Raw genomic sequence first — 27,248 nt, forward strand, 5'->3', positions numbered from 1 at the left:
TCACAGTTTTTGCAGCAATTGCAAAATTCATATTTTTTGCAACAATGGCAAAATTCACAGTTTTTGCAGCAATTGCAAAATTCATATTTTTTGCAACAATGGCAAAATTCACATTTTTGCAGCAATTGCAAAATCACATTTTTTGCAGCAAAATAAATTAATTTAAAATAAATTAAATGTTTAATTATCATCACCCGATGGATCCAAGCGATTTTTGCTCAGATTGCTATAGAAATATTGTGTCTTTTATTTAAAATCCACCTTTTTCTCCAGCACTAAGTGCATTTACGAATCTTTTGAGAATGTGTTTTTTTATATGGAGTAATAATAATAATGATAATGATAATAATGAATAATGATAATAATAAAGAAGCGACCATTATATTCTACTGTGAGAAGTGCTCCCTTGTGCTGCGTTGTTTGGAACGTGATAAGAAAGCAAACAAGGCAGAGAAACGGAGTCTCTGGACGTTGTCTTCCTTTAAAGCCCTTCGCCGCTGCCATTGTTTTCCTTCCCTTCCTCTGAAAAAGAGGAAGAAGGGAAAGGAAATGGGAAATGACAACAAACATGGGTTGCTACTTCCCTTCCCTTCTTTCCTTCCTCCCTTGCAAGTCCTTCCTTCTTTTGTCTTCTCATCTCCTGCCTTCCTTTCTTTTTTCTTTCATTCCTTCCTTTACTTCCTGCTCTTTCCTTCCTTCCCCTTTCTTTTCCATTCTTCTCCCTCTCTTCCTTCTTTTCTTCCTTCTTCCCTTTCTTTCTTCCTTCGTTCCTTCCTTCCCTGAAAGTCTCTTCCTTCCTTCCTGCCTTCCTTGAGTCTGTCCTTCCTTCCATCCATCCATCCTTCCCTCCTCCTTCCCTTCCTTCCTTAAAATTCCTTCCTTCCTTCCCTCCTTCCTTCCTTCCTTCCTTCCTTCCTTCCTTCCTTCCCTCTCTGAAAGTCCCTTTCTTCCTTCTGTCCTTCCCTCCTTCTTCCCTTCCTTCCTTCTTGCTTTCCTTCCTTCCTTCATTCTTTGAAAGCCTCATCCCTCCCACCTTCCTTCCTTCCTTCCTTCCTTCCTTCCCTGAAAGTCCCTTCCTTCCTTCCTTCCTTCCTTCCTTCCTTCCTTCCTGCCTTTCTTGAGTCTGTCCTTCCTTCCATCCATCCTTCCCTCCTCCTTCCCTTCCTTCCTTCCTTAAAACTCCTTCCTTCCTTCTTCCCTTCCTTCCTTCTCTCCTTCCTTCCTTCCTTCCTTCCTTCATTCTTTCAAAGCCTCATCCCTCCTTCTTTCCTTCTTCTCTTTCTTTCTTCTGTCCTTCCTTCCTTCTTTCCTTCCCTTTTAAGTCCCTTCCTTCCTTCCATACTTCCATCCATCCTTCCATCCATCCATCCTTCCCTCCTCCTTCCCTTCCTTCCTTAAAATTCCTTCCTTCCTTCCCTCCTTCCTTCCTTCCTTCCTTCCTTCCTTCCTTCCTTCCTTCCTTCCCTCTCTGAAAGTCCCTTTCTTCCTTCTGTCCTTCCCTCCTTCTTCCCTTCCTTCCTTCTTGCTTTCCTTCCTTCCTTCATTCTTTGAAAGCCTCATCCCTCCCACCTTCCTTCCTTCCTTCCTTCCTTCCTTCCTTCCTTCCTTCCCTGAAAGTCCCTTCCTTCCTTCCTTCCTTCCTTCCTTCCTTCCTTCCTGCCTTTCTTGAGTCTGTCCTTCCTTCCATCCATCCTTCCCTCCTCCTTCCCTTCCTTCCTTCCTTAAAACTCCTTCCTTCCTTCTTCCCTTCCTTCCTTCTCTCCTTCCTTCCTTCCTTCCTTCCTTCCTTCATTCTTTCAAAGCCTCATCCCTCCTTCTTTCCTTCTTCTCTTTCTTTCTTCTGTCCTTCCTTCCTTCTTTCCTTCCCTTTTAAGTCCCTTCCTTCCTTCCATACTTCCATCCATCCTTCCATCCATCCATCCTTCCCTCCTCCTTCCCTTCCTTAAAATTCCTTCCTTCCTTCCTTCCTTCCTTCCTTCCTTCCTTCCTTCCCTCCCTCCCTCTCTGAAAGTCCCTTCCTTCCTTCTGTCCTTCCCTCCTTCTTCCCTTCCTTCCTTCTTGCTTTCCTTCCTTCCTTCATTCTTTGAAAGCCTCATCCCTCCCACCTTCCTTCCTTCCCTGAAAGTCCCTTCCTTCCTTCCTTCCTGCCTTTCTTGAGTCTGTCCTTCCTTCCCTCCTCCTTCCCTTCCTTCCTTCCTTCCTTAAAACTCCTTCCTTCCTTCTTCCCTTCCTTCCTTCTCTCCTTCCTTCCTTCCTTCCTTCCTTCCTTCCTTCCTTCATTCTTTCAAAGTCTCATCCCTCCTTCCTTCCTTCTTCTCTTTCTTTCTTCCTTCTGTCCTTCCTTCCTTCTTTCCTTCCCTGAAAGTCCCTCCCTTCCTTCCATACTTCCATCCATCCATCCATCCATCCATCCATCCTTCCCTCCTTCTTCCCTTCCTTCCTTCTCTCCTTCCTTCCTTCATTCCTTCTTTCAAAGCCCCATCCCTCCTTCTTTCCTTCTTCCCTTTCCTTCTGTCCTTCCTTCCTTCCTTCCCTGAAAGTCCCTTCCTTCCTTCATTCCTTCCTTCCGTACTTCCTTCCTTCCATCTATCCATCCTTCCCTCCTCCTTCCCTTTCTTCCTTCCTTCCTTCCTTCCTTGAAAGTCATTTCCTTCCATCATCTCTCCTTCTTCTCTTCCTTCCTTCCTCCCTTCCTGCTTTGAAAGCCCCATGCCTCCTTCCTTCCTTCTTCCCTTTCTTCCTTCCTTTCTTAAAAGTCCCTTCCTGCCTTCCTGCCTTCCATCCATCCATCCATCCATCCTTCTCTCTTTCCATCCTTCTTTCCTTTAATGGGAGACATAATTCCTCCAGAATTGGGAGAGCCTTTCCAGACTTAAGTGCAGGTAAGTCTCACTTAACACACTTCTGAAGGGCTGCATCTGCACTCGAGAATTAACCCAGTTTGATGCCATCCTTTCCCCTTCGAGGATTTCCAGGAAGAAAGAAGGAAATGACCGAAAGGCATGTTTTATCCATCTATTTAAAGAGGTGAAATAAAATGTTGCATCCACCGAAAAATAAATAAGTAAATAAATTAAATTTTGCAATTAAATAATAAATAAAATAAAGGTTTCGCCCATCGAAAATTAATAAATAAAATAAACATTTTATCCTCCGAAAATTAAATAATAAATAAAATGAAAGTTGCAGCCACCGAAAATTAAATAATAAATAAAATAAATGTAGCACTCACTGAAAATTAAATAATAAATAAAATAAATGTAGCACCCTCCGAAAATTAAATAATAAATAAAATAAATGTTGAGCACACTGAAAATTAAATAATGAATAAAGTAAATGTTGGACCCACCGAATATTAAATAATAAATAAAATAAATGTTGCACCCACCGAAAATTAAATAGTAAATAAAATAAATGTTACACCCACCGAAAATTAAAGAATAAATAAAATAAATGTCACACCCACCAAAAATTAAAGAATAAATAAAATAAATGTAGGATCCCCTGAAAATTAAAAAATAAATAAAATAAATGTAGCACCCCCCAAAAATTAAATAATAAATAAAATAAATGTTTCACCCCCTGAAAATTAAATAATAAATAAAAGTAAAAGTTCCACCCCCAAAAAATTAAATAATAAATAAAATAAATATAGCACCCACCGAAAATTAAATAATAAATAAAATAAATGGAGCACCCACCAAAAATTAAATAAAATAAATGGAGCACTCACCGAAAATTAAATAATAAATAAAATAAATGTTTCACCCACCAAAAATTAAATAATAAATAAAATAAATGTTGAACCCACAAACTTATAATTTATCATATATATATATATATATATATATATATACACACACACACACATACTCTCTATACCAGGGGTAGGCAATCTTTTTGAGCCGGGGGCCGGGTTGCTGTCCCTCAGACAACTGGGGGGCCGAAGCCAAAAAATAAATAATTAAATAATTTTAAAAAATAAATATATAAATAAACCAGGACAAATGTAGGACAAAATTTTCAAATGGAAGACACTTTTTTTTAAAAAATGGAGGACACGCAAAAAAATTTGCTGATTTTTTTTAAAAAAAATATAAATGCATGTTTCTGAGGCTTCTATAGACAATTGCCCCCCAAAGGCCCCGGCGGCAATCGGCAGCAGGACCGGGCTGGGGCCGGTCCCAAGTCCTCGCCGGGCCGCATCCGGCCCATGGGCCGCAGGTTGCCTACCCCTGCTCTATACATATCCCCTTGTATATAAAATAAATATTGCCCCTACCAACTAAGCGAATAATAAATAAACTAAGTAACTAATAAATAAAATAAGTATAAAATAAATAATAAAATAAATGTTGCCCACAAATATTAGAGAATAATAATAAGAAGAATAAGAAAAATAAATTTTGTATCCACCAACTAAGGAAATAATAAATAAAATACATATTGCATTCATAGATAAATAAAATAAAATAAATGTTGCACAATTACTAAGGAAATAATAAATAAAATACCTTAGTTGGTAGGGGCAATATTTATTTTATTTATTATTTCCTTACTTTTATTTAAATAAAATATTTTATTAAAATAAATATTTTATTGAAATATTATATAAAATAAATGTTGGACCCAGTGACTAAGTACATAATAAATAAATAAAAATATTGGAGCCACAAATGGAAAAAAATACTATTAATATTTGTATGTAATGTTTATTGTTTTATTTATTATTATTTTAATATATTAAATTACATATTATAAAATATTATATTAATAGTTAATATTTTCAAAATATTGAGTGGAAGCTTCAAAACCAACCAACCATTATTATTAAATTATTATTTTTAAGCTTTATTTATATAGTGCTGTAAATTATATATATATATATATATATATATATATATATATATATATTGTGTATAGTTGCAAATATAAATTAAAGTATAAAGTATAGATATATAAATTTATACCAATATATTGATTGCAAAAGAAGATATATATGTGTTTAGTTGGTGCATTCAACTTTTATTTTATGTATTATTTAATTAGTCTGTGGTTCCAACATTTATTTATTAGTTACTTAATTGATGGGGTTCAACATTTATTTTATATATTATTTAATTAGTTGTTGGGAGCAACGTTTATTTTTGTTATTATTTATTTATTTATTATTTACTTATTTTTATTATTTATTATATTATTTATTATTTATTTATATTATTTATTTATTTATTTATTTATTATATTTATTAGTTACTTATTCAAGAATTCCAATATTACAACTCGATGAAACTTGTAATATAATTCGTAGCGATTCAGAAGTGGGTTCGGGATCAAATAAATCTTTTATTACACCCCTTTTAAGACCCCTTTTAATTAGATAAACTGCAAAATTTTATTTATTTATTTATTTATTTATTTACACATTAATATTTGTTTGCATTCGGTTCGTCTTCGGTTGACTCTTTCCGTCAATCGACGTCAAACGGGGAGCAGCTCCATCTTCATCGAAGGTTTCGCCATATAAGAAAGCGGTTCTTATGTCCCTTAAGGAAACCATCGTCTGGAAACTCGAACCCAGGACGTCCCATATCACTTACACATGGGAGTCCTCCTTACGCCAACCCTGTGAGTAGCTTAGTTTGCGCTCGTTTACGGCGGTGGCGGCTGATCCCACGCTGTCCAATGCTACGGCGACGTCCCCCGAGTTCGAGTTCTTGTTCAGCTCCACCACGCGGGGAACCACCGTCGACCAGCGATCTATAATAAAGTCATTCGCGGATTCGGTTAACGCATCCTCTCTAGGAACACATAGGTCCTCTGGCGCAACCATAGAGTTTGACCATAGAGTCGCATCGGAGGACCTAGATATTTCTAGAGAGTCACAGAGTTGGAATAGACCACGATGATGATGATGATGATGATGATGATGATGATGATATAATAATAATAATAATAAATAATAATAATAATAATATAATGAAACTTTATTTTTGACCAAGCAATAAAAATTATTCCATCTTTCTCCCCTAAAACATTTAATCACATTTAATCATTTAAAATAGTCCATTAAAATAATCAGAGACGGGCGATTCTAGGCATTTGTAGGTCCTCCAATGCAATCTCTATGGTCAATTTCTGACCATAGAGTTGTGTATAGATTCCTAGAGAAGTGTTTTCGTAGGTTAAGAACTAGTAGGTTTGGAGTTTTTTAAAATTATTTATTATTTTTAATTATTTATTATTTATTTATTCATTTAGCTGGTGGGTGCAACATTTTATATACAGTATTATAATATATAAATCTAAGTAGATTTAAATATATAAATATAATATTTAAATAATAATTATTTAAATAATTATAATAATAATATATAAATAATATATGTATGTGTGTGTGTATGTGTGTGTGTGTGTGTGTGTGTGTGTATGTATATATATATATATATATATATATATATATATATAAAAACATATAAATATAAATTATTTATATCCTGCCTCTCACTTCTGGGATCCAGGATCTAGAAACCTTTATTTTATATATTAGATGGAGTAACATTTATTTTATAAATTATTTAAGTAATAATTAATAATAATAATTTAAATATTGAATAATATGTATTGATATTTATTTATTTAATTAATTATTTAAATAATAATAAAATAATAATTATTATAATTATTTCTGGGATTTCTAGGATCTAGAAACACTTATTTATTTTATTTAATATTTATTTAGTTGGTGGGTGCAAACTTAATTTTATTTATTATTTACTTTGTTGGTGGTTGCTACATTTATTTTATTTATTATTTACTTAGTGCAATCTTTATTTTATACATTAGACCGCTGTATTTTTAATGTTTTCTATGGTCTCTAATTAACAATTATAGACACCTTATCCGTGTCGGTTATATATATATATATATATATATATACATAAATTAATTTTTTAAATTTTTAATTTTGATTAAAAATAATAAAATAAAATAAAATTTAATTAATTAAAAAAATAAAACAACAAACTGGCGATTTTTTAAAAAATATTTTTAATTATTAAAAATAATTTTTTAAAATAATTTTAAATGTGTTAAAAATAATAAAATAAAATTTTATTTTTAAATTTTTAATATCAAACTTTGTGGCAATTTTTAAAAATATATTTTTAATTTTTCAAAATAATTTTTCAAAATAATTTTAAATTTTATTTAAAATTTATGTGATGATTTAAAAAAATTAAATTTTTAAAAGTAATTTTTAAAATTAATTTTAAATTTTAAATAAAACAATAAACTGGCAATTTCAAAAAATATTTTTTAATTTTTAAAAATAATTTTAAAAATCATCTTAGTTTAAAAATAATAAAATAAAATAACATTTTTAATTTTTTAAAATAAAACAACACATTCTAATATTTAAAAATATTTTTTAATTTTTTAAAATAATTTTTAATTTTAAATAAAACAACAAGCTTTGTGATGATTTTTTAAAATTTAATTCTTAAAAATAATTTTTAAAAGTAATTTTAAATGTGTTTAAAAATTATAAAATATAACATAATATAAATTTTATTTTTTAAAAATAAAACAACAAACTTTGTGACAATTTAAAAATAATTTTTAAAAATAATTTTAAATTTTAAATAAAACAAACTTTGTGCTGATATTTTTTTAAAAATATTTTTACATTTTTTAAAAATAAATTTTCAAACTGATTTTAAATTTGTTTTAAAAATAATAAAATAAAATAAAATATTTAATTTTTTTAAAAAATAATTTTTAAAAATAATTTTAAATTTCTTTAAAAATAATAAAATAAATAAAAATAAATAAAAAACATTTAATTAAATAAAAACAACAGCAGCAGCAGCAATAATATCCCTTCATTGTAGGTTGCAGATCTGGGTGCGAAACTCACCTCTCCGCAGCCGTCCGACTGTATGGGAGAAGCCATAATACTGATAGGTGTCATTTTTCCCAGGGTCTTCATTGATGATACCCAGGTTCTGGTTCCAGTGAGACCAGTTCACTTCGTCCACTCTAGGAAAAAGGAACCATAAACTCTATGACTCCTTCCTCCGGAAAGATCAATATATTGATCAATGGGTCTTAGCTACATGTTGAGTCCCTAGTCAATGATTGGATGATCCAATATGTCTACTCTAGTATGTTGACTCTCCATTCAACAGTTGACCCAATGGGTCTACTCTACTCTACTGAATCAACAGGACTTACCTAAGAGTTGATTTCCCCATTCAACAGTTGACCCAAGGGGTCTACTCTACTCTACTGAATCAATGGGACTTACTAAGAGTTGACTATCCCATTCAACAGTTGACCCAAGGGGTCTACTCTACTCTACTGAATCAGTGGGACTTACCTATACATTGACTCTACCACTGATCCAATGGCTCTACTCTACTCTACTGACTTACCTATACATTGACTCCAATATTCAACAGTTGATCCAATAGGTCTATCAACCCAGACCCACCAAGACAACTGAGTCCCCACAAAAATGAAGCCAACTTGATTATTAAGGTTTTTTTTTTTGGGGGGGGGGGATTACAAAGTCTTCCCATATTTACCTGAAACACCACCGGCGGTCAGGCGTCCCATCCAAGGCTTTGCCAACAGTGACCATTTCCCCTGAACGGAAGGCTTTGCGGAGGAAGATGGGGAAGGACCGTTCAATATCCAAGATGGTGGTAGCCCACTGTGCGTGGAGAAAGAGGAAATGGTGGTGACCGGTCAGTCCCTGGGACTCAGAGGACATGGGGGGTGACTAGTCAGTCCTTGGGGCTCAGGGGACATGGGGGTGTGAGGAGGTAACTGGTCAGTCCCTGGGACTCAGAGGACATGGGGGTGTGAGGGGTGACCGGTCAGTTCCTGGGACTCAGAGGACATGGGGATGTGCGAGGGTGACCAGTCAGTCCCTGGCACTCAGAGGACACGGGGGTGTGAGGTGGTGACTGGTCAGTCCCTGGAACTCGGAGGACATGGAGGGACACCCGTCCTTACCTGGAGCTTCCAAATCTGCTTGCTCTCCTTGGAGACCTGTCCCACCGTCTCCCCCATGAGAGCGATCAACATGTTGAGCAGCAAGACGAAGGTGAGGATGATGTAGGTGACCAGGAGGATGACAAAGACCCCCGGGTACTTGGCATTTTCGATCATCTCCAGGTCCCCCATGCCGATGGTCAGCTTGAAGAGGTCAAGGAGGAAGGTGCTGAAGGTGTGGCTGTCCCGGCAAGAAGGGTAACTGGGGTCGGTGCAGTTGGCGCGGTCCTCGCTGCAGGACTCCGAACTGGGACACGGGTTCAGCAAGGAGACCAAGGCTGTGTGCAAAGAGGGACAGAGGGAAACATGGCGGAGGTGAGGGACCGAAGAACAAATGTAGACCTGGAATGAGCCAGAGTAGGCTTCTCTAAGTATAACTGGTTGGGAAACCCAACCCAACTCTCAATGGGAAACCCAACCCAACCTTCAACCAATCCAACTCTCAATGGGAAACCGAATTCAACCTTCAACCAACCCAACTCTCAATGAGAAACTCATCCCAACCCAACCCAACCTTCTACCAACCCAACTCTCAATGCGAAACCCAACTCAACCTTCAACCAACCCAACTCTCAATGAGAAACTCAACCCAACCCAACCCAACTCAACCCTCTACCAATCCAACTCTAAATGAGAAACCCAACCCAACCCAACTCAACCTTCAACCAACCCAACTCTCAATGAGAAACTCAACCCAACTCATCCCAACCCAACCTTCTACCAACCCAACTCTCAATGCGAAACCCAACTCAACCTTCAACCGACCCAACTCTCAATGAGAAACTAAACCCAACCCAACCCAACTCAACCTTCAACCAACCTAACTCTCAATGGGAAACCCAAGCCAATCTAGCCCAACTTTCTACCAACCCAACTCTCAATGAGAAACCCAACACAACCATTATTTCTACACCCTTAAGAGTTGCTTGCCTTACCTGAGGCATATCCAATCATGAAAAGCACGTAGACCAAGAGGAATCGGAAAAGGTCTTTGAAGAGGATCTGGAGGAAGAGAAAAAAGGGTTGCAAAGTCAGGTCTCTCATTTGCAAAAAAGAAATCAAGGCTTGCTTCAAATGCATGCAAAACTTCTCCACATCTGCAATTTGTTAAGGTCTGACTAATATTAATTAGTCCTAACTGGAGTAGATCCATTGAAAACACATAGGATGCATCGGATTCTGTAATAAGGGAGACTCAACCAATATTGGTTTCTTGGGGGTATTTTGGGGTCCACCCAATTCTACCAACCGAACTCTCAATGGGAAACCCAACCCAACCCTCTACCAACCCAACACTCAATGGGAAACCCAACCCAAGCCAACCTCCTACCAACCCAACACTCAATGGGAAACCCAACGCAAACTTCTGCCAACCCAACTCTCAATGGGAAACCCAACCCAAGCCAACCCAACACCCTCAATGAGAAACCCAGTCCAACCTTCTACCAGCCCAACACTCAATGGGAAATCCAACCTTCTGCCAATCCAACATTCAATGGGAAACCCAACCCAACCTTCTGCCAACCCAACTCTCAATGGGAAACCCAACTCAACCCAACACCCTCAATGAGAAACCCAATCCAACCTTCTGCCAATCCAACACCCAATGGGAAACCCAACCACACCTTCTGCCAACCCAACTCTCAATGAGAAACCCAACCCACTCCAACTCAACCTTCAACCAACCCAACTCTCAATGGGAAACTTAACCCAACCCAACCCAACACTCTCAATGAGGAACCCAATCCAACCTTCCGCCAACCCAACACTCAATGGGAAACCCAACCCAACCTTCTGCCAACCCAACTCTCAATGAGGAACCCAACCCAATCCAACTCAACCTTCAACCAACCCAACTCTCAATGAGAAACCCAATCCAACCATCTGCCAAGCCAACACTCAATGAGAAACCCAACCCAACCTTCTGCCAACCCAACTCTCAATGAGAAACCCAACCCAATCCAACCCCACCTTCTACCAAAGCAACTCTCAATACCTCTAGTAGAGGTTCCAAAACATCTACTAGAGCTTCTCTGGAGTTGAATCTGGACCTTGATTCGGGGACATTGGCCTAGCTCCCTCACCTTCTGGATCATGATGCTGTAGGTCCCGGTCAGCTTGAGCCCCCGAGTGAAATAGAGGGCATTCATCCATCCCAGGACCAGGGCGAAAACCATGACGGCGAGGTAGGCCTCGATCCCTGCCAGGTAGAGCGCAGCAGCCACCAGGACCAGGACGGAGTAGATGAAGCTGGAGAAGACAGGGCCAAAGGAATGGATCCCAAAGGGAGACCCCAACATTGCGACATTGAGGAATTACTTCCATAGTGGGCAACTTTGGAAGAAAGTGATGGATCCCATCTTGCTAAAGGACTCCATAGAACCCATATTGCCCTCCAAATAGGTTGGTTGTCCCTACGGACCTTCTCAAAATGGCAGTAGAGGTGGCAGATCCTCTTTCGCCTCTTGCTAAAGGAGGTTACGACGGACGTGCCACCTCTCAGGGATGTTGTAGTTGTGCATTTCTCACCCAAAACCATGTAAAATTTCCATTTTTTAAATGGAGAGGTTGATCTTCACCAGTCCAAGTCAGTTCTGGACCTTTCAACCTAATTCATAAATTGGATCTATGTAAGTACGACCTAATTAAATTAATTAACGACACTCACTAGAGCAACTGAAAGGAGCCGTCTATGAAGAAGGAATTAACTCCTGGGCACTTCTTCATGAAGAGGTCTTTGATCTGTAGAAAGAGAGAAGAAGACTTTGTAATAATGTCCAAATCAAAAAAGAGCTTGTTTTCTGCTCCTCTAGAGACTAATCTATGGAAATGGAGCTTGTTTTCTGCTCTTCCAGAGACTAATCTATGGAGACGGAGCTTGTTTTCTGCTCCTCCAGAGACTAATATATGGAGATGGAGCTTGTTTTCTGCTCCTCTGGAGATTAATATATGGAAATGGAGCTTGTTTTCTGCTCCTCCAGAGACTAATATATGGAAATGGAGCTTGTTTTCTGCTCCTCCAGAGACTAATATATGGAGATAAAGCTTGTTTTCTGCTTCTCCAACTCTATGATCCTATGATTTGTAAGATGGGAACCCATACTTACGTTGGTGAAGAAGAAGAGGACCCCCGTGAAAACCGTGATGATCTCTCCGGCGAGACGCAGGAAGTCCGTGGTGGTGACGTACGGATATGGTGGCTGGAAGACATGGATCCAAACCGTGGCTTAAACCTGGTTTAAACCCAGTTTAAGCCAGGTTTGCGGAAAGGAGCTTTGGGCAATACTCACGGTGCCCTCCAGGGGGCGGTAGTATGACACCAAAGTGAAGATGACCATGGCGCAGAGGTAGGAGACCACGCTGATGTAGAAAGAGACCGCGCCGAATTTGTGCCATTTGTCGCGCAGGAGCTCGTTGATGGGTTCGACGGCCAACATCTCATGACGGTTCTGGGGAAGAGGTTTAGCTTTAGATGGATGGCCGAATGACAAGATGACTGGATGACCGGATGACCGGTTGACCAGATGGCCAGATAACCATTTGACCGGATGACTAGATGACCAGTTGACCAGATGACCGGTTGGCCAGTTGACCGTTTGACCAGATGACCGGATGACCAGCTTTTGAGGGGGCTTTTGGGGGATTCGATCCCTACCTCCATTTTGCTGTTGTAGACCAAGATCTCCAGGACAGAGACTTCCTCGCCACATGTATCCAATGAGGAAAGGTCATAGAGGGACGAGTAGACGGGACCATAGGCCCAGTCCTTGAATTTCCGGGAGAGGTGGCGCGCGTCTTCATCCTTGATCTCGCGACGGATGATATGCTGGAAGATCTGCAAAGCGAGAAGTGGCCATTTGGTTATCTCTGATGGTGATCAGAGTTTCAGGGCAGGTCAGAAAAGGTTTGCGCGGCGCAAGAGTTGCGTTTTGCGGATGGCGTGCGTTTTCTGAACTCACCCCAATCTTCCCCGTCTTGGCGGCCATCATCAGCGGTGAGAGCCCGTCGTTGTTGAGCAGCGCCTCGAGGTTGGCATCCAGGAAGAGCTTGGCGCACTTGACGAGGAGGAGGTCGTACATTTTGGTAACGAACTTGGTGTTCTCCCGCGTGTTGTCGGCGATGGCGACCAAGGCGTGGAGGACGGTGTTGCCGCGCGAATCCTGGCGCCGGAGGTCAGCTTGCTTGTGTGCATTCTCTGTCAGGTACTGGACGATATGGGGCTGGTTGGTGCAAGCGGCCAAAGACAGGGGCAGCTCACCTGGGATATGGACAACAAGACAGTTTGCGTTGCACCGCTTCTCCCTGCCGCCGTTTTGGAAAGTAGGGGTGTGGGGTGTGTGTGAAGAAGGAGGGCATCCCAAAATGAACCCGTTCGCACCCGAACTAAGGACAAATGGCAAACGCATCGGAGGAGAGAGAGAGAGAGTGCAGATGCGCCAAAGTACGAACACCATTTTGGCGCCGCACTCACCGAAATAGAAGTAGCCTCCCTCGTCTTTGGGTTGGAAGAACCGACCGCGGGCTTGCGCATGGACGTCGGCGCCTTTCTCCACCAGCAACTCCACATAATGTTTGCATCGCCGCTCAATCGCGATGTGCAAGGCGGTCTGGCCTGCAAGGGGTATAATCGATTGATTGATCAATCGATCAATCAATTTTGTAAACATAGGCATTTTTCGTTCAACAAACCTTTGGACAAAAATGCTACTTTTTACAAAGTCTTTTTTCTGCCATGCAGGAATACATAGGATCCTAGAGTTAGAAGGAACTACTAAGGGCCATATACTCCAACCCTCCTTCTGCCATGCAGGAATACATAAGATCCACCTTCTGCCATGCAGGAATACATAGGATCCCAGAGTCAGAAGGGACTAGTAAGGGCCATATAGTCCAACCCTCCTGCCATGCAGGAATACATAAGATCCTAGAGTCGGAAGGGACTATTAAGGGCCATATACTCCAACCTTCCTTCTGCCATGCAGGAATACATAGGATCCACCTTCTGAGATGCAGGAATACATAGGATCCTAGAGTCAGAAGGGACTACTAAGGGCCACAGAGTCCAACCCTCCTTCTGCCATGCAGGAATACATAGGATCATAGAGTCAGAAGGGGCTACTAAGGGCCATATAGTCCAACCCTCCTTCTGCCATGCAGGAATACATAAGATCCTAGAGTCGGGACTACTAAGGGCCATATAGTCCAACCCTCTTTCTGCCATGCAGGAATACATAGGATCCTAGAGTCGGAAGGGACTAAGGACCATATAATCCAACCCTCCTTCTGCCATGCAGGAATACATAGGATCCTAGAGTCAGAAGGGACTACTAAGGGCCACAGAGTCCAACCCTCCTTCTGCCATGCAGGAATACATAAGATCCTAGAGTCGGGACTACTAAGGGCCATATAGTCCAACCCTCTTTCTGCCATGCAGGAATACATAGGATCCTAGAGTCGGAAGGGGTAAGGACCATATAATCCAACCCTCCTTCTGCCATGCAGGAATACATAGGATCCTAGAGTCAGAAGGGACTACTAAGGGCCACAGAGTCCAACCCTCCTTCTGCCATGCAGGAATATATAGGACGGGTCACTCACCTCGATAGTACACATCACGGAAAGGCGAGTTGATGAATTCCCGCATGTTTCCGGTCTTCTCCGCAGTGTCCAGCAGCGTTGGGATGGTGTCGTTCTTACCATTATGAAGGTTAAGGAGCGCCTTAGGAAGGCATGTCTTGCCGGTTGAAGGCTCTGGGTTCGAGAGCAAGCGGAGAAAAATATAAGACCGTGAAAATGGGTACAATTCTGTCCCCTGTCTATTTTTAAATACTTTGGAAGTCTTGTTTGGCCTGGTAACAGGTTATCCCTCTAATTGATCACAAAATCTTAAATGCTTGCCATGCAGGAATACATAGAACAATGCAGGTAAAATATAGGTTAATATGAAAAACCTGGGAGAAAACTATGTAAAGTTACAAACAAACAACTTCGAGAGAAAATAATATAATTATAGAGACGGAAGAGACCCCAATGGCCATCCAGTCCAACCCATTGCCATTCAGGAATACAGAGAATGAAAGAATTGGAAGGAAGGGACCCGAAGAAGGGTCCTGATACATTCCAACTCTATTCTGCCATGCAGGAATACATAGAGAACCATAGAGTTGGAAGGGAACCCCAAGAAGAGCCCTGATCCAGTCCAACCCCCTTCTGCCATGCAGGTATACATAGGATCATAGAACCATAGAGTTGGAAGGGACCCCCAAGAAGGGTCCTGATCCAGTCCAACCCCCTTCTGCCATGCAGGTATACATAGGATCATAGAACCATAGAGCTGGAAGGGACCCCCAATAAGGGTCCTGATCCAGTCTGACCCCTTTCTGCCATGCAGGAATACATAGAATCATAGAACCATAGAGTTAGAAGGGACTCCAAGAAGGGCCCTGATCCAATCCAACCCCATTCTGCCATGCAGGAACTCCCTATCAAAGCATCCTCGACTGCTTCGGAGGAGTTCGGACTTCAACCCGGAGCGGATCCCTATGGGAAGTGAGCAACTGACCACTGACCTCTGAAGTCCTCGTCTGTCAGCCGCTTCTTGTGGGTGAGGAGGAAAGGAAGGAGGCCATCCAGGTCGGCGGTGGAGCCCCGGGAGACAATGTCGAAGAGGATAGGGCGGTTGAACACCTTCAGGACGGGTGGCGGGTTCGGGGCAGGGCCCTTTTTGCTACCCGGCTTCTTCCTGGTAGTAAGAAGAGAGGAAAGGGTAAGTAAGCACACTCCCAAACAGCTCTTGGTTCTGAGATACAAGGATCTGGGTTCGAGAGCAAGCAGAGGTTGAAGCTGGGAAGATAGAGATAGATAGATAGATGGATAGGTAGATAGATAGATAGATCTCTGATATGGATGTAGATAGATAGATAGATAGATAGATAGATAGATAGACCTCTGATAGGGATAGAGAGATAGATTAGATAGACAGACAGATAGATAGATCTCTGATAGCAATGGATGGAGATAGATACATAGATAGGATGAAGAGATATATAGATACATATATATATATATATATATATATATGGATGTAGTCAGATAGATAGATTACAAATAACTATCTATCTATTGTCTAGTCATTTATCTGTCTGCATCCATATATATATATATATATATCCATCCATGTATCCATAATAAATATCTATCTATCAATCAATTGATCATTCAATCAATATCTATCTATCTATCTATCTATCTATCTATCTCAATAGGTCCTCTGGCGCAACTCTATGGTTAACATGAGCCAAATTGTCAGCATAGAACTTCATTGGAGGACCTACAACGGCCTAGAGAAGTGTCCTCTCTAGGAATCTGCTGACCATAGAGTTGCGACGGAGGACCTAGAGATTCCTACAGAGGATGTATTAATACATTCTGTGAATGAATCGAATACACAAAAAGCATGGCAGAAGAGGATTGGACTATATGGCCCTTAGTTTTCCCTTCCAACTCTAGGTTTCTATGTATTCCTGCATGGTAGAAGGATACTATGTATCCCTGTATGGCAGAAGGATTCTATGTATTCCTGCATGGCAGAAGGGTCCTATGTATCCCTGCATGGCATAAGGGTCCTATGTATCCCTGCATGGCAGAAGGGTCCTATGTATTCCTGCATGGCAGAAGGATCCTATGTATTCCTGCATGGCAGAAGGATCCTATGTATTCCTGCATGGCAGAAGGGTCCTATGTATTCCTGCATGGCAGCAGGATTCTCTGTATTCCTGCATGGCAGAAGGGTCCTATGTATTCCTGCATGGCAGAAGGGTCCCATGTATCCCTGTATGGCAGAAGGATTCTATGTATTCCTGCATGGCAGAAGGGTCCTATGTATCCCTGCATGGCATAAGGGTCCTATGTATTCCTGCATGGCAGCAGGATTCTCTGTATTCCTGCATGGCAGAAGGGTCCTATGTATTCCTGCATGGCAGAAGGGTCCTATTTATTCCTGCATGGCAGAAGGGTCCTATGTATTCCTGCATGACAGAAGGGTCCTATGTATTCCTGCATGGCAGAAGGGTCCTATGTATTCCTCCATGGCAGAAGGGTCCTATGTATCCCTGCATGGCAGAAGGGTCCTATGTATTTCTGCATGACAGAAGGGCCCTATGTATTCCTCCATGGCAGAAGGGTCCTATGTATTCCTGTATGGCAGAAGGGTCCTATGTATTCCTGCATGTGGCAGAAGGGTTCTATTTATTCCTGCATGGCAGAAGGGTCCTATGTATTCCTGCATGGCAGAAGGGCCCTATGTATTCTTGCATCGCAGAAGGGTCCTACGTATTCTTGCATGGGAGAAGGGTCCTATGTATTCCTGCATGGCAGAAGGATCCTATGTATTCCTCCGTGGCAGAAGGGTCCTATGTATTCCTGTATGGCAGAAGAATTGTGTGTATCCCTGCATGGCAGAAGGGTGTTATGTATTCCTGCAAAGCAGAAGGGCCCTATGTATTCCAGCATGGCAGAAGGGTCCTATGTATTCCGGCATGGCAGAAGGGTCCTATGTATCCCTGCATGGCAGAAGGGTCCTATGTATTCCTCCATGGCAGAAGCGTCCAATGTATTCCTGCATGGCAGAAGGATCCTATGTATTCCTGCATGACAGAAGGGCCCTATGTATTCCTCCATGGCAGAAGGGTCCTATGTATTCCTCCATGGCAGAAGGGTCCTATGTATTACTGCATGGCAGATTGTATGTATCCCTGCATGGCAGAAGGGTCCTATGTATTCCTCCATGGCAGAACGGTCCTATGTATTCCTGCATGGCAGAAGGGTCCTATGTATTCCTGCATGGCAGAAGGGTCCTATGTATTCCTGCATGGCAGAAGGATCCTATGTATTCCTCCATGGCAGAAGGGTCCTATGAATTCCTGCATGGCAGAAGAATTGGGTGTATCCCTGCATGGCAGAAGGGTGCTATGTATTCCTGCATGGCAGAAGGGCCCTATGTTTTCCTGTATGGCAGAAGGATCCTATGTATTCCTGCATGGCAGAAGGGTTCTATTTATTCCTGCATGGCAGAAGGGTCCTATGTATTCCTGCATGGCAGAAGGGCCCTATGTATTCCTGCGCGACAGAAGGGTCCTATGTATTCCTGCATGGCAGAAGAGTCCTAGGTATCCCTGCATGGCAGAGGGTCCTATGTATCCCTGCATGGCAGAAGGATTCTATGCATTCCTGCATGGCAGAACGGTCCTATGTATTCCTGCATGGCAGAAGGATCCTATGTATTCCTGCATGGCAGAAGGGTCCTACGTATTCTTGCATGGCAGAAGGGTCCTATGTATTCCTACATGGCAGAAGGGTCCTATGTATTCCTCCATGGCAGAAGGGTCCTATGTATTCCTGCATGGCAGAAGGGTCCTATGTATTCCTCCATGGCAGAAGGGTCCTACGTATTCTTGCATGGCAGAAGGGTCCTATGTATTCCTACATGGCAGAAGGGTCCTATCTATTCCTGCATGGCAGAAGGGTCCTATGTATTCCTGCATGGCAGAACGGTCCTACGTATTCTTGCATGTCAGAAGGGTCCTATGTATTCCTAGATGGCAGAAGGGTCTTATGTATCCCTGCATGGCAGAAGGGTCCTACGTATTCCTCCATGGCAGAAGCATCCTATTTATTCCTGCATGGCAGAAGGATCCTATGTATTCCTGCATGACAGAAGGGCCCTATGTATTCCTCCATGGCAGAAGGGTCCTATGTATTCCTCCATGGCAGAAGGGTCCTATGTATTACTGCATGGCAGATTGTATGTATCCCTGCATGGCAGATTGTATGTATCCCTGCATGGCAGAAGGGCCCTATGTACTCCTTCATGGCAGAAGGGTACTATGTATTCCTGCATGGCAGAAGGATCCTATGTATTCCTGCATGGCAGAAGTCTTGTATGTATTCATGCCTGGCAGAAGAGTCCTATGTATCCCTGGATGGCAGAAGGGTCCTACGTATCCCTCCATGGCCGAAGGGTGCTACGTATTCCTGCATGGCAGAAGGGTCCTATGTATCCCTCTATGGCAGAAGGGTCCTATGTATTCCTGCATGGCAGAAGGGTCCTATGTATTCCTCCATGGCAGAAGGGTCCTATGTATCCCTCTATGGCAGAAGCGTCCTGTGTATTCCTGCATGGCAGAAGGATCCTATGTATTCCTGCATGACAGAAGGGCCCTATGTATTCCTCCATGGCAGAAGGGTCCTATGTATTCCTCCATGGCAGAAGGGTCTTATGTATTACTGCATGGCAGATTGTATGTATCCCTGCATGGCAGAAGGGTCCTATGTATTCCTCCATGGCAGAACGGTCCTATGTATCCCTCCATGGCAGAAGGGTCCTATGTATTCCTGTATGGCAGAAGGATCCTATGTATTCCTGCATGGCAAAAAAATTGTTTGTATCCCTGCATGGCAGAAGGGTCCTATGTATTCCTGCATCGCAGAAGGATCCTATGTATTCCTGCATGGCAGAAGGGTGCTATGTATTCCTGCATGGCAGAAGGGTCCTATGTATTCCTGCATGGCAGAATGGTCCTCTGTATTCCTGTATGGCAGAAGGATCCTATGTATTCCTGCATGGCAGAAGAATTGTTTGTATCCCTGCATGGCAGAAGGGTCCTATGTATTCCTGCATCGCAGAAGGATCCTATGTATTCCTGCATGGCAGAAGGGTGCTATGTATTCCTGCATGGCAGAAGGGTCCTATGTATTCCTGCATGGCAGAAGGATTCTATGTATTTCTGCATGGCAGAAGGGTCCAATGTATTCTTGCATGGGTGAAGGGTCCTATGTATCCCTCCATGGCAGAAGGGTCGTATGTATCCCTGCATGGCAGAAGGATCCTACGTATTCTTGCATCGCAGAAGGGTCCTATGTATTCCTACATGGCTGAAGCATCCTATGTATCCCTGTATGGCCGAAGGGTCCTATGTATTCCTGCGTGGCAGAAGGGTCCTATGTATTCCTGCATGGCAGAAGGGTCCTATGTATCCTTCCATGGCAGAAAGGTGCTATCTATTTCTACATGGCAGAAGGGTCCTATGTATCCCTGCATGGCAGAAGGGTCCTACGTATTCTTGCATGGCAGAAGGGTCCTATGTATTCCTGCATGGCAGAAGGGTCCTATGTATCCTTCCATGGCAGAAGGGTGCTATCTATTTCTACATGGCAGACGGGTCCCACGTATCCCTGCATGGTAGAACGATCCTACGTATTCTTGCATGGCAGAAGGGTCCTATGTATTCCTACATGGCAGAAGGGTCCTATGTATTCCTCCATGGCAGAAGGATCCTCCGTATTCCTCCATGGCAGAAGGATCCTACGTATTTCTGCATGGCAGAAGCATCCTACGTATTCCTGCATGGCAGAAGGATCCTACGTATTTCTGCATGGCAGAAGCATCCTACGTATTCCTGCATGGCAGAAGGGTCCTACATATTCCTGCATGGCAGAAGGATCCTACGTATTCCTGCATGGCAGAAGGATCCCATGTATTCCTGCATGGCACAAGGATCCTATGTATTCTTGCATGGAAGAAGGATCCTACGTATTCCTCCATGGCAGAAGGATGCTATGTATTCCTCCATGGTAGAAGGATCCTATGTATTCCTGCATGCCAGAAGGGTCCTACGTATCTCTGCATGGCAGAAGGGTCCTATGTATTCCTGCATGGCAGAAGGGTCCTATGTATTCCTGCAGGAAAGAAATGTCCTATGTATTCATGCATGGTAGAAGGGTCCTATGTATTCCTGCATGGCAGAAGGATTCTATGTATTCCTGCATGGCAGAAGGGTCCTATGTATTCCTGCATGAAAGAAATCTCCTATGTATTCCTGCATGGCAGAAGGGTCCTATGTATTCCTGCATGGCAGAAGGATTCTATGTATTTCTGCATGGCAGAAGGGTCCTATGTATTCCTGCATGAAAGAAATCTCCTATGTATTCCTGCATGGCAGAAGGGTCCTATGTATTCCTGCATGGCAGAAGGATTCTATGTATTCCTGCATGGCAGAAGGGTCGTATGTATCCCTGCATGGCAGAAGGCTCCTACGTATTCTTGCATCGCAGAAGGGTCCTATGTATTCCTACATGGCTGAAGCATCCTATGTATCCCTGTATGGCCGAAGGGTCCTATGTATTCCTGCGTGGCAGAAGGGTCCTATGTATTCCTGCATGGCAGAAGGGTCCTATGTATCCTTCCATGGCAGAAGGGTGCTATCTATTTCTACATGGCAGAAGGGTGCTATCTATTTCTACATGGCAGAAGGGTCCTATGTATCCCTGCATGGCAGAAGGGTCCTACGTATTCTTGCATGGCAGAAGGGTCCTATGTATTCCTACATGGCAGAAGGATCGTATGTATCCCTGCATGGCAGAAGGATCCTATGTATTCCTGCATGGCAGAAGGATCTCATGTATTCCTGCATGGCAGAAGGATCCTATGTATTCCTGCATGGAAGAAGGATCCTACGTATTCCTCCATGGCAGAAGGATGCTATGTATTCCTCCATGGTAGAAGGATCCTATGTATTCCTGCATGCCAGAAGGGTCCTACGTATCTCCTCATGGCAGAAGGGTCCTATGTATTCCTGCATGGCAGAAGCGTCCTATGTATTCCTGCATGAAAGAAATCTCCTTTGTATTCCTGCATGGCAGAAGGGTCCTACGTATCCCTCCATGGCAGAACGGTGCTATGTATTCCTGCATGGCAGAAGGGTCCTATGTATTCCTACATAGCAGAAGGGTCCTACGTTTCCCTGCATGGCAGAAGGGTCCTACGTATTCTTGCATGGCAGAAGGGTCCTATGTATTCCTACATGGCAGAAGGGTCGTACGTATTCCTCCATGGCAGAAGGGTCCTATGTATTCCTCAATGGCAGAAGAATTGTATGTATCCCTGCATGGCAGAAGGTAGATTGTATGTTTCCTGCATGGTAGAAGCATTCAAAAACAATTAAGCCAGACGTGAAAAAGAAAAGGCGGCTTGTGCGTTTCGTGGCAGCGCTCCTAGAGTTCCTGGAAGGAGATCGCAATCACGAAACGCACAAAAACAAATAAGGAACGGTCCAGGAATAGGCCTCAAAGGAGGCCATTCATCTGTGTCTGCAGCATCTGAGTCACTTCAGGGACCGAAACAGAGGATGGATTATTTCATTTCAGACGGGCGCGGGTGAGAATCCTGCACCGCCCAGAACTAGGACAGGAGCCACAGTCTCCAAAGTGTCCCAGGAAAATGTTAGCTAGGAGCCACAGAGTCCAACCCTCCTTTTGCCATGCAGGAATACATAGGATTCACCTTCTGCCATGCAGGAATACATAGAATACATCTTCTGCCATGCAGGAATACATAGAATACATCTTCTGCCATGCAGGAATACATAGGATCCACTTTCTGCCATGCAGGAATACATAGGATCCACCTTCTGCCATGCAGGAATACATAGGATCCACCTTCTGCCATGCAGGAATACATAGAATACATCTTCTGCCATGCAGGAATACACCAGATCCATCTTCTGCCATGCAGGAATACATAGAATACATCTTCTGCCATGCAGGAATACATAGAATACATGGCAGAAGGTGTGTTCTCTGTTTTCCTACATGGCAGAAGATATATTCTATGTATTCCTGCATGTCAGAAGGTGTATTCTATGTATTCCTGCATGGCAGATCTGAATTGAACTATATGACCCTTAGGAATCCCTTCTGTCTCTAGTGTTCTCTGTATTCCTGCATAGCAGAAAGTGTATTCTATGTATTCCTGCATGGGAGAAGGTGTGTTCTATGTATTCCTGCATGACAGAAGGTGTGTTCTCTGTATTCCTGCATGGCTGTTCCCCCACTTACTCCACGGCCTTCTTCCGCCGCCACTTGTTGTCGCTGGGGTGGTGCCTGTAGGTCCCATAGTCAAAGAGGGAGTCCATGGGGGCTTTCTTTGGGGCCGGGACGACCGACGCCTCGTAGATGGTGGATTCCAGGAGCTCCATGGGGTTGGGGACCCCCTTCCGGAAGGCTCCATGGAACTTCATCCGAAGGTTCTGCTTCCCGTCCCCGGAGCCCCGGGACGAAGCCTCTGCCAAAACGGAGGACGGTGAGGACCCCTCCTCGCTTTCGAAGAGGTTGGCCAGCGAGGAGAGCGGGAACGCGTCGTTCTGTGGTGAGGCGTCCTCTGGTGGCGGTGGCATGTTGGGTGTCTCTTCGGGGTCAGCCATGACAGGCGACTGGGGGTGCATCACCGCTTACGGCTTTACCTGCAATAAAACCCCCCAAATCGATTATCAGGCGTTAAAATACGGCGTGATTCCCGTATCCGCAGTTTTGCTTTCCCGCGTCTGGAAAAAAGAATACGCCCCCTCTAGGCATTTTCTAGTGTGACTCTATAGTACTCTTCTGATTTCGACCATAGAGGAGCAAGAAGTTCCTAGAGAGGTCTGCTGGAAGATGACCATAGAGTTGCACTGGAGGAGAGGTTCCTAGAGAGGTCCTCCTGCATGACTCTATAGTACTATGCTTCAGGAATTAGTTGACAATAGAGTTGCGCTGGAGGACCTAGAGATTCCTAGAGAGGTGTATTATTATTATTATTATTATTATTATGTTTTTATTTATTATATTTAATATATTTAATATATTTTAATGTATTATTATTTTATAATTACTATAATTATATATATATTATATTATAATTACTATATCAATAAAAATATAGTAATTATAATAATTTAAATTATATTAAATTATTTTATATATTTTATATATTTTAATACAATTACTGATTATTTTATAATTACTATAAATATATAATATATTATTAATATATAAATACATTATTGTTATTGCTATAATTATTCTTTTATATATATTTATTGTATTATACTATCATTAATATATTTTTACATACTTTTATTATATTATAATTATAATAATTACAATCTTATATATTACGATATTTTTACATATTTTTATTATATTATAATTACTTATTACTTTATAATTACTATGATTATAATTTATATATATATATATATTATCATTATTGCTATGTTTTTATTATAATATATAATTACTTATTAAATTATAATTCCTATAATTAAAATTTTATAGATATTAGTACTTTTTATATTATAATTACTGTATTTTAGATATTTTATTATATTATAATCACATATTGTAATTGCTATAATTCAAATTTCATATATATTTTATTGCTATAATTATTCTTATATAATTATAATGCAACAAATTACATTTATAAAATAATAATTATAGCAATTATTATAATATATAATATATAAAATATATATTTATATAATATATAAAAATATAGCAATTATAATACAATATATATATATATATTATAATTGCTATATTTTTATATATTATATTATAATTGCTACAATTATTATTTTATAAATGTATTTTATTACATTGCATTATAACTACTATATTTTATTATATTGTATTATATTATAATTACTGTATTTTATTCATATTTTATTTTATTGTAATTAATTATTACATTATAATTACTATAATGATAATTGTGTGTGTCTGTCTATCTATCTATCTATCTATCTATCTATCTATCTATCTATCTATAAGGCCTCAGAGGGAGCGATCAGGCAGACCAGCAACATCAGGGACTGCCTGAAGGAAGAGGCCCCTCCCTCCTCAACTGTCATCTTGGCCTCAGAGGGAGCGATCAGGCAGACCCAGCAACATCAGGGACTGCCTGAAGGAAGAGGCCCCTCCCTCCTCAACTGTCATCTCGGCCTCAGAGGGAGCCATCAGGCAGACCAGCAACATCAGGGACTGCCTGAAGGAAGAGGCCCCTCCCTCCTCAACTGTCATCTCGGCCTCAGAGGGAGCCATCAGGCAGACCAGCAACATCTTGGACTGCCTGAAGGAAGAGGCCCCTCCCTCCTCAACTGTCATCTCGGCCTCAGAGGGAGCCATCAGGCAGACCAGCAACATCAGGGACTGCCTGAAGGAAGAGGCCCCTCCCTCCTCAACTGTCATCTCGGCCTCAGAGGGAGCCATCAGGCAGACCAGCAACATCAGGGACTGCCTGAAGGAAGAGGCCCCTCCCTCCTCAACTGTCATCTCGGCCTCAGAGGGAGCGATCAGGCAGACCCAGCAACATTAGGGACTGCCTGAAGGAAGAGGCCCCTCCCTCCTCAACTGTCATCTCGGCCTCAGAGGGAGCCATCAGGCAGACCCAGCAACATCTTGGACTGCCTGAAGGAAGAGGCCCCTCCCTACTCAACTGTCATCTCGGCCTCAGAGGGAGCCATCAGGCAGACCCAGCAACATCAGGGACTGCCTGAAGGAAGAGGCCCCTCCCTCCTCAACTGTCATCTCGGCCTCAGAGGGAGCCATCAGGCAGACCAGCAACATCAGGGACTGCCTGAAGGAAGAGGCCCCTCCCTCCTCAACTGTCATCTCGGCCTCAGAGGGAGCGATCAGGCAGACCCAGCAACATTAGGGACTGCCTGAAGGAAGAGGCCCCTCCCTCCTCAACTGTCATCTCGGCCTCAGAGGGAGCCATCAGGCAGACCCAGCAACATCTTGGACTGCCTGAAGGAAGAGGCCCCTCCCTCCTCAACTGTCATCTCGGCCTCAGAGGGAGCCATCAGGCAGACCAGCAACATCAGGGACTGCCTGAAGGAAGAGGCCCCTCCCTCCTCAACTGTCATCTCGGCCTCAGAGGGAGCCATCAGGCAGACCAGCAACATCAGGGACTGCCTGAAGGAAGAGGCCCCTCCCTCCTCAACTGTCATCTCGGCCTCAGAGGGAGCGATCAGGCAGACCCAGCAACATTAGGGACTGCCTGAAGGAAGAGGCCCCTCCCTCCTCAACTGTCATCTCGGCCTCAGAGGGAGCCATCAGGCAGACCAGCAACATCTTGGACTGCCTGAAGGATGAGACTTCTCCCTCCTTTAACTGTATTTTTATTGTATTAACGATTTTACTGTACACCGCTATGATCATCGCGGAATAGCGGTCTATAAATAAAACATATTATTATTATTATTATTATTATTATTATTATTATAAAAATATATAAAAATATAATAATAATTATATCATATATTATAATTACCATAATTTTTGTAATTTTGTAATATGTTCATATTTTGTAATATTTTAATATTTTGTAATAGCTAGTAATTTTAAAATATTTTGTAATATTTTATAATATTTTGTAATTTTAAAATATTTTGTAATTTTAAAATATTTTATTTTTTAATATTTTGTAATTTTAAATTTTTTAATATATTTGAATCATCATATACATATATATATATATATATATATAATATTTATTTTATTTAATTAATTTTTAAATGTTTAAGATTTTTGGTAATATTTTTGTAATTTCCAAAATTGCAAAAAGGCCCGTATTTATTTACCTATTTTGGACCTTTTTGGACCCTCCCTGTCTGCAAAGAAACCTCTTGGACGGCTCTCTATGTATCTCTGTGTCACTGGTCACTTCTGCCAGACCGGTGACCAACTGACCGCAAGGACAAGGAAGCCTTTCATGGGCTCCTGGAAAAAGAAAACACACCGAAAGGCGGTCATTATTTGCTGACATGATGACAAGCCTTGTCGTACAAGGTGTAGGACGCTGCGTCCCAAAGGGCGTAATTACTTACAAATAGGTTACACAGTGGTAGTTCTTGGGTCCGAGCCCAAGCCACATCAAATGGACACACACACACACACACACACACACACACACACACATATATATATAAATTTTTTGTAAAAATATAGTAAATATAATATAATATAATAAAATATAATTAAAATTATAGTAATTATAAGTAATCATAATATATATATAATTATAATTATAGTAATAATATAACACACACACACATATATATATATTTAATTATAGCAATTATATTATAATATATAAAAATATAGTAATAATAATATATAATATAATAATAATATATACAATTATTATAGTAATTATAATATAATACATAAAATTATTATAGTAATTATAATAAAATATATATAATATATATAAAATATATAAAATATAGTAAATACAATTATATATATATATATATATATATATATAATTATAGCAATTATAATAAAAATATACATAGAATTATATAGTA

The 27,248-nt window shown here is 41.3% G+C and overlaps 1 protein-coding gene across 2 annotated transcripts; it reads right to left on the reverse strand.

Moving 5' to 3' along the window:
- Nucleotides 1-5,431: 5,431 nt before the first annotated feature.
- Nucleotides 5,432-26,546, reverse strand: TRPV4 (transient receptor potential cation channel subfamily V member 4). 2 transcript variants are annotated; one of them, XM_089490057.1, is made up of 16 exons: nucleotides 26,520-26,546; nucleotides 22,954-23,357; nucleotides 15,630-15,802; nucleotides 14,659-14,811; nucleotides 13,532-13,672; nucleotides 13,020-13,318; nucleotides 12,716-12,895; nucleotides 12,351-12,509; nucleotides 12,168-12,260; nucleotides 11,729-11,802; nucleotides 11,145-11,310; nucleotides 9,996-10,062; nucleotides 9,022-9,338; nucleotides 8,589-8,716; nucleotides 7,919-8,040; nucleotides 5,432-5,760 (listed from the first exon to the last, which is right to left on the reverse strand). In XM_089490057.1, exons 2-16 carry the CDS (start codon nucleotides 23,337-23,339, stop codon nucleotides 5,597-5,599), a joined length of 2,622 nt encoding a protein of 873 aa, XP_089346183.1. In that variant the 5' UTR covers nucleotides 23,340-23,357; nucleotides 26,520-26,546; the 3' UTR covers nucleotides 5,432-5,596. The 2 variants fall into 2 exon arrangements, with proteins under 2 accessions (XP_089346183.1, XP_089346182.1); XM_089490056.1 differs by lacking the exon at nucleotides 26,520-26,546 and having other exon boundaries at nucleotides 22,954-23,499.
- Nucleotides 26,547-27,248: the final 702 nt, after the last annotated feature.

This window comes from Sceloporus occidentalis, unplaced genomic scaffold, assembly GCF_023333645.1.
Source record: "Sceloporus occidentalis isolate IW3139 unplaced genomic scaffold, rSceOcc1.0.p SCAF_41, whole genome shotgun sequence".
Taxonomy (NCBI): Eukaryota; Metazoa; Chordata; class Lepidosauria; order Squamata; family Phrynosomatidae; genus Sceloporus; species Sceloporus occidentalis.

Excerpts from the sequence above, each read along its gene's own strand:
- TRPV4 (XM_089490057.1), bottom strand. The coding sequence starts at position 23,339 with ATGCACCCCCAGTCGCCTGTCATGGCTGACCCCGAAGAGACACCCAAC. Across the intron at positions 10,063-11,144 it reads ACAGCATCATGATCCAGAAG|ATCCTCTTCAAAGACCTTTT; the intron begins GTGAGGGAGCTA and ends CTCTTCCTCCAG. Across the intron at positions 8,717-9,021 it reads AGCAGATTTGGAAGCTCCAG|TGGGCTACCACCATCTTGGA; the intron begins GTAAGGACGGGT and ends CTCCACGCACAG.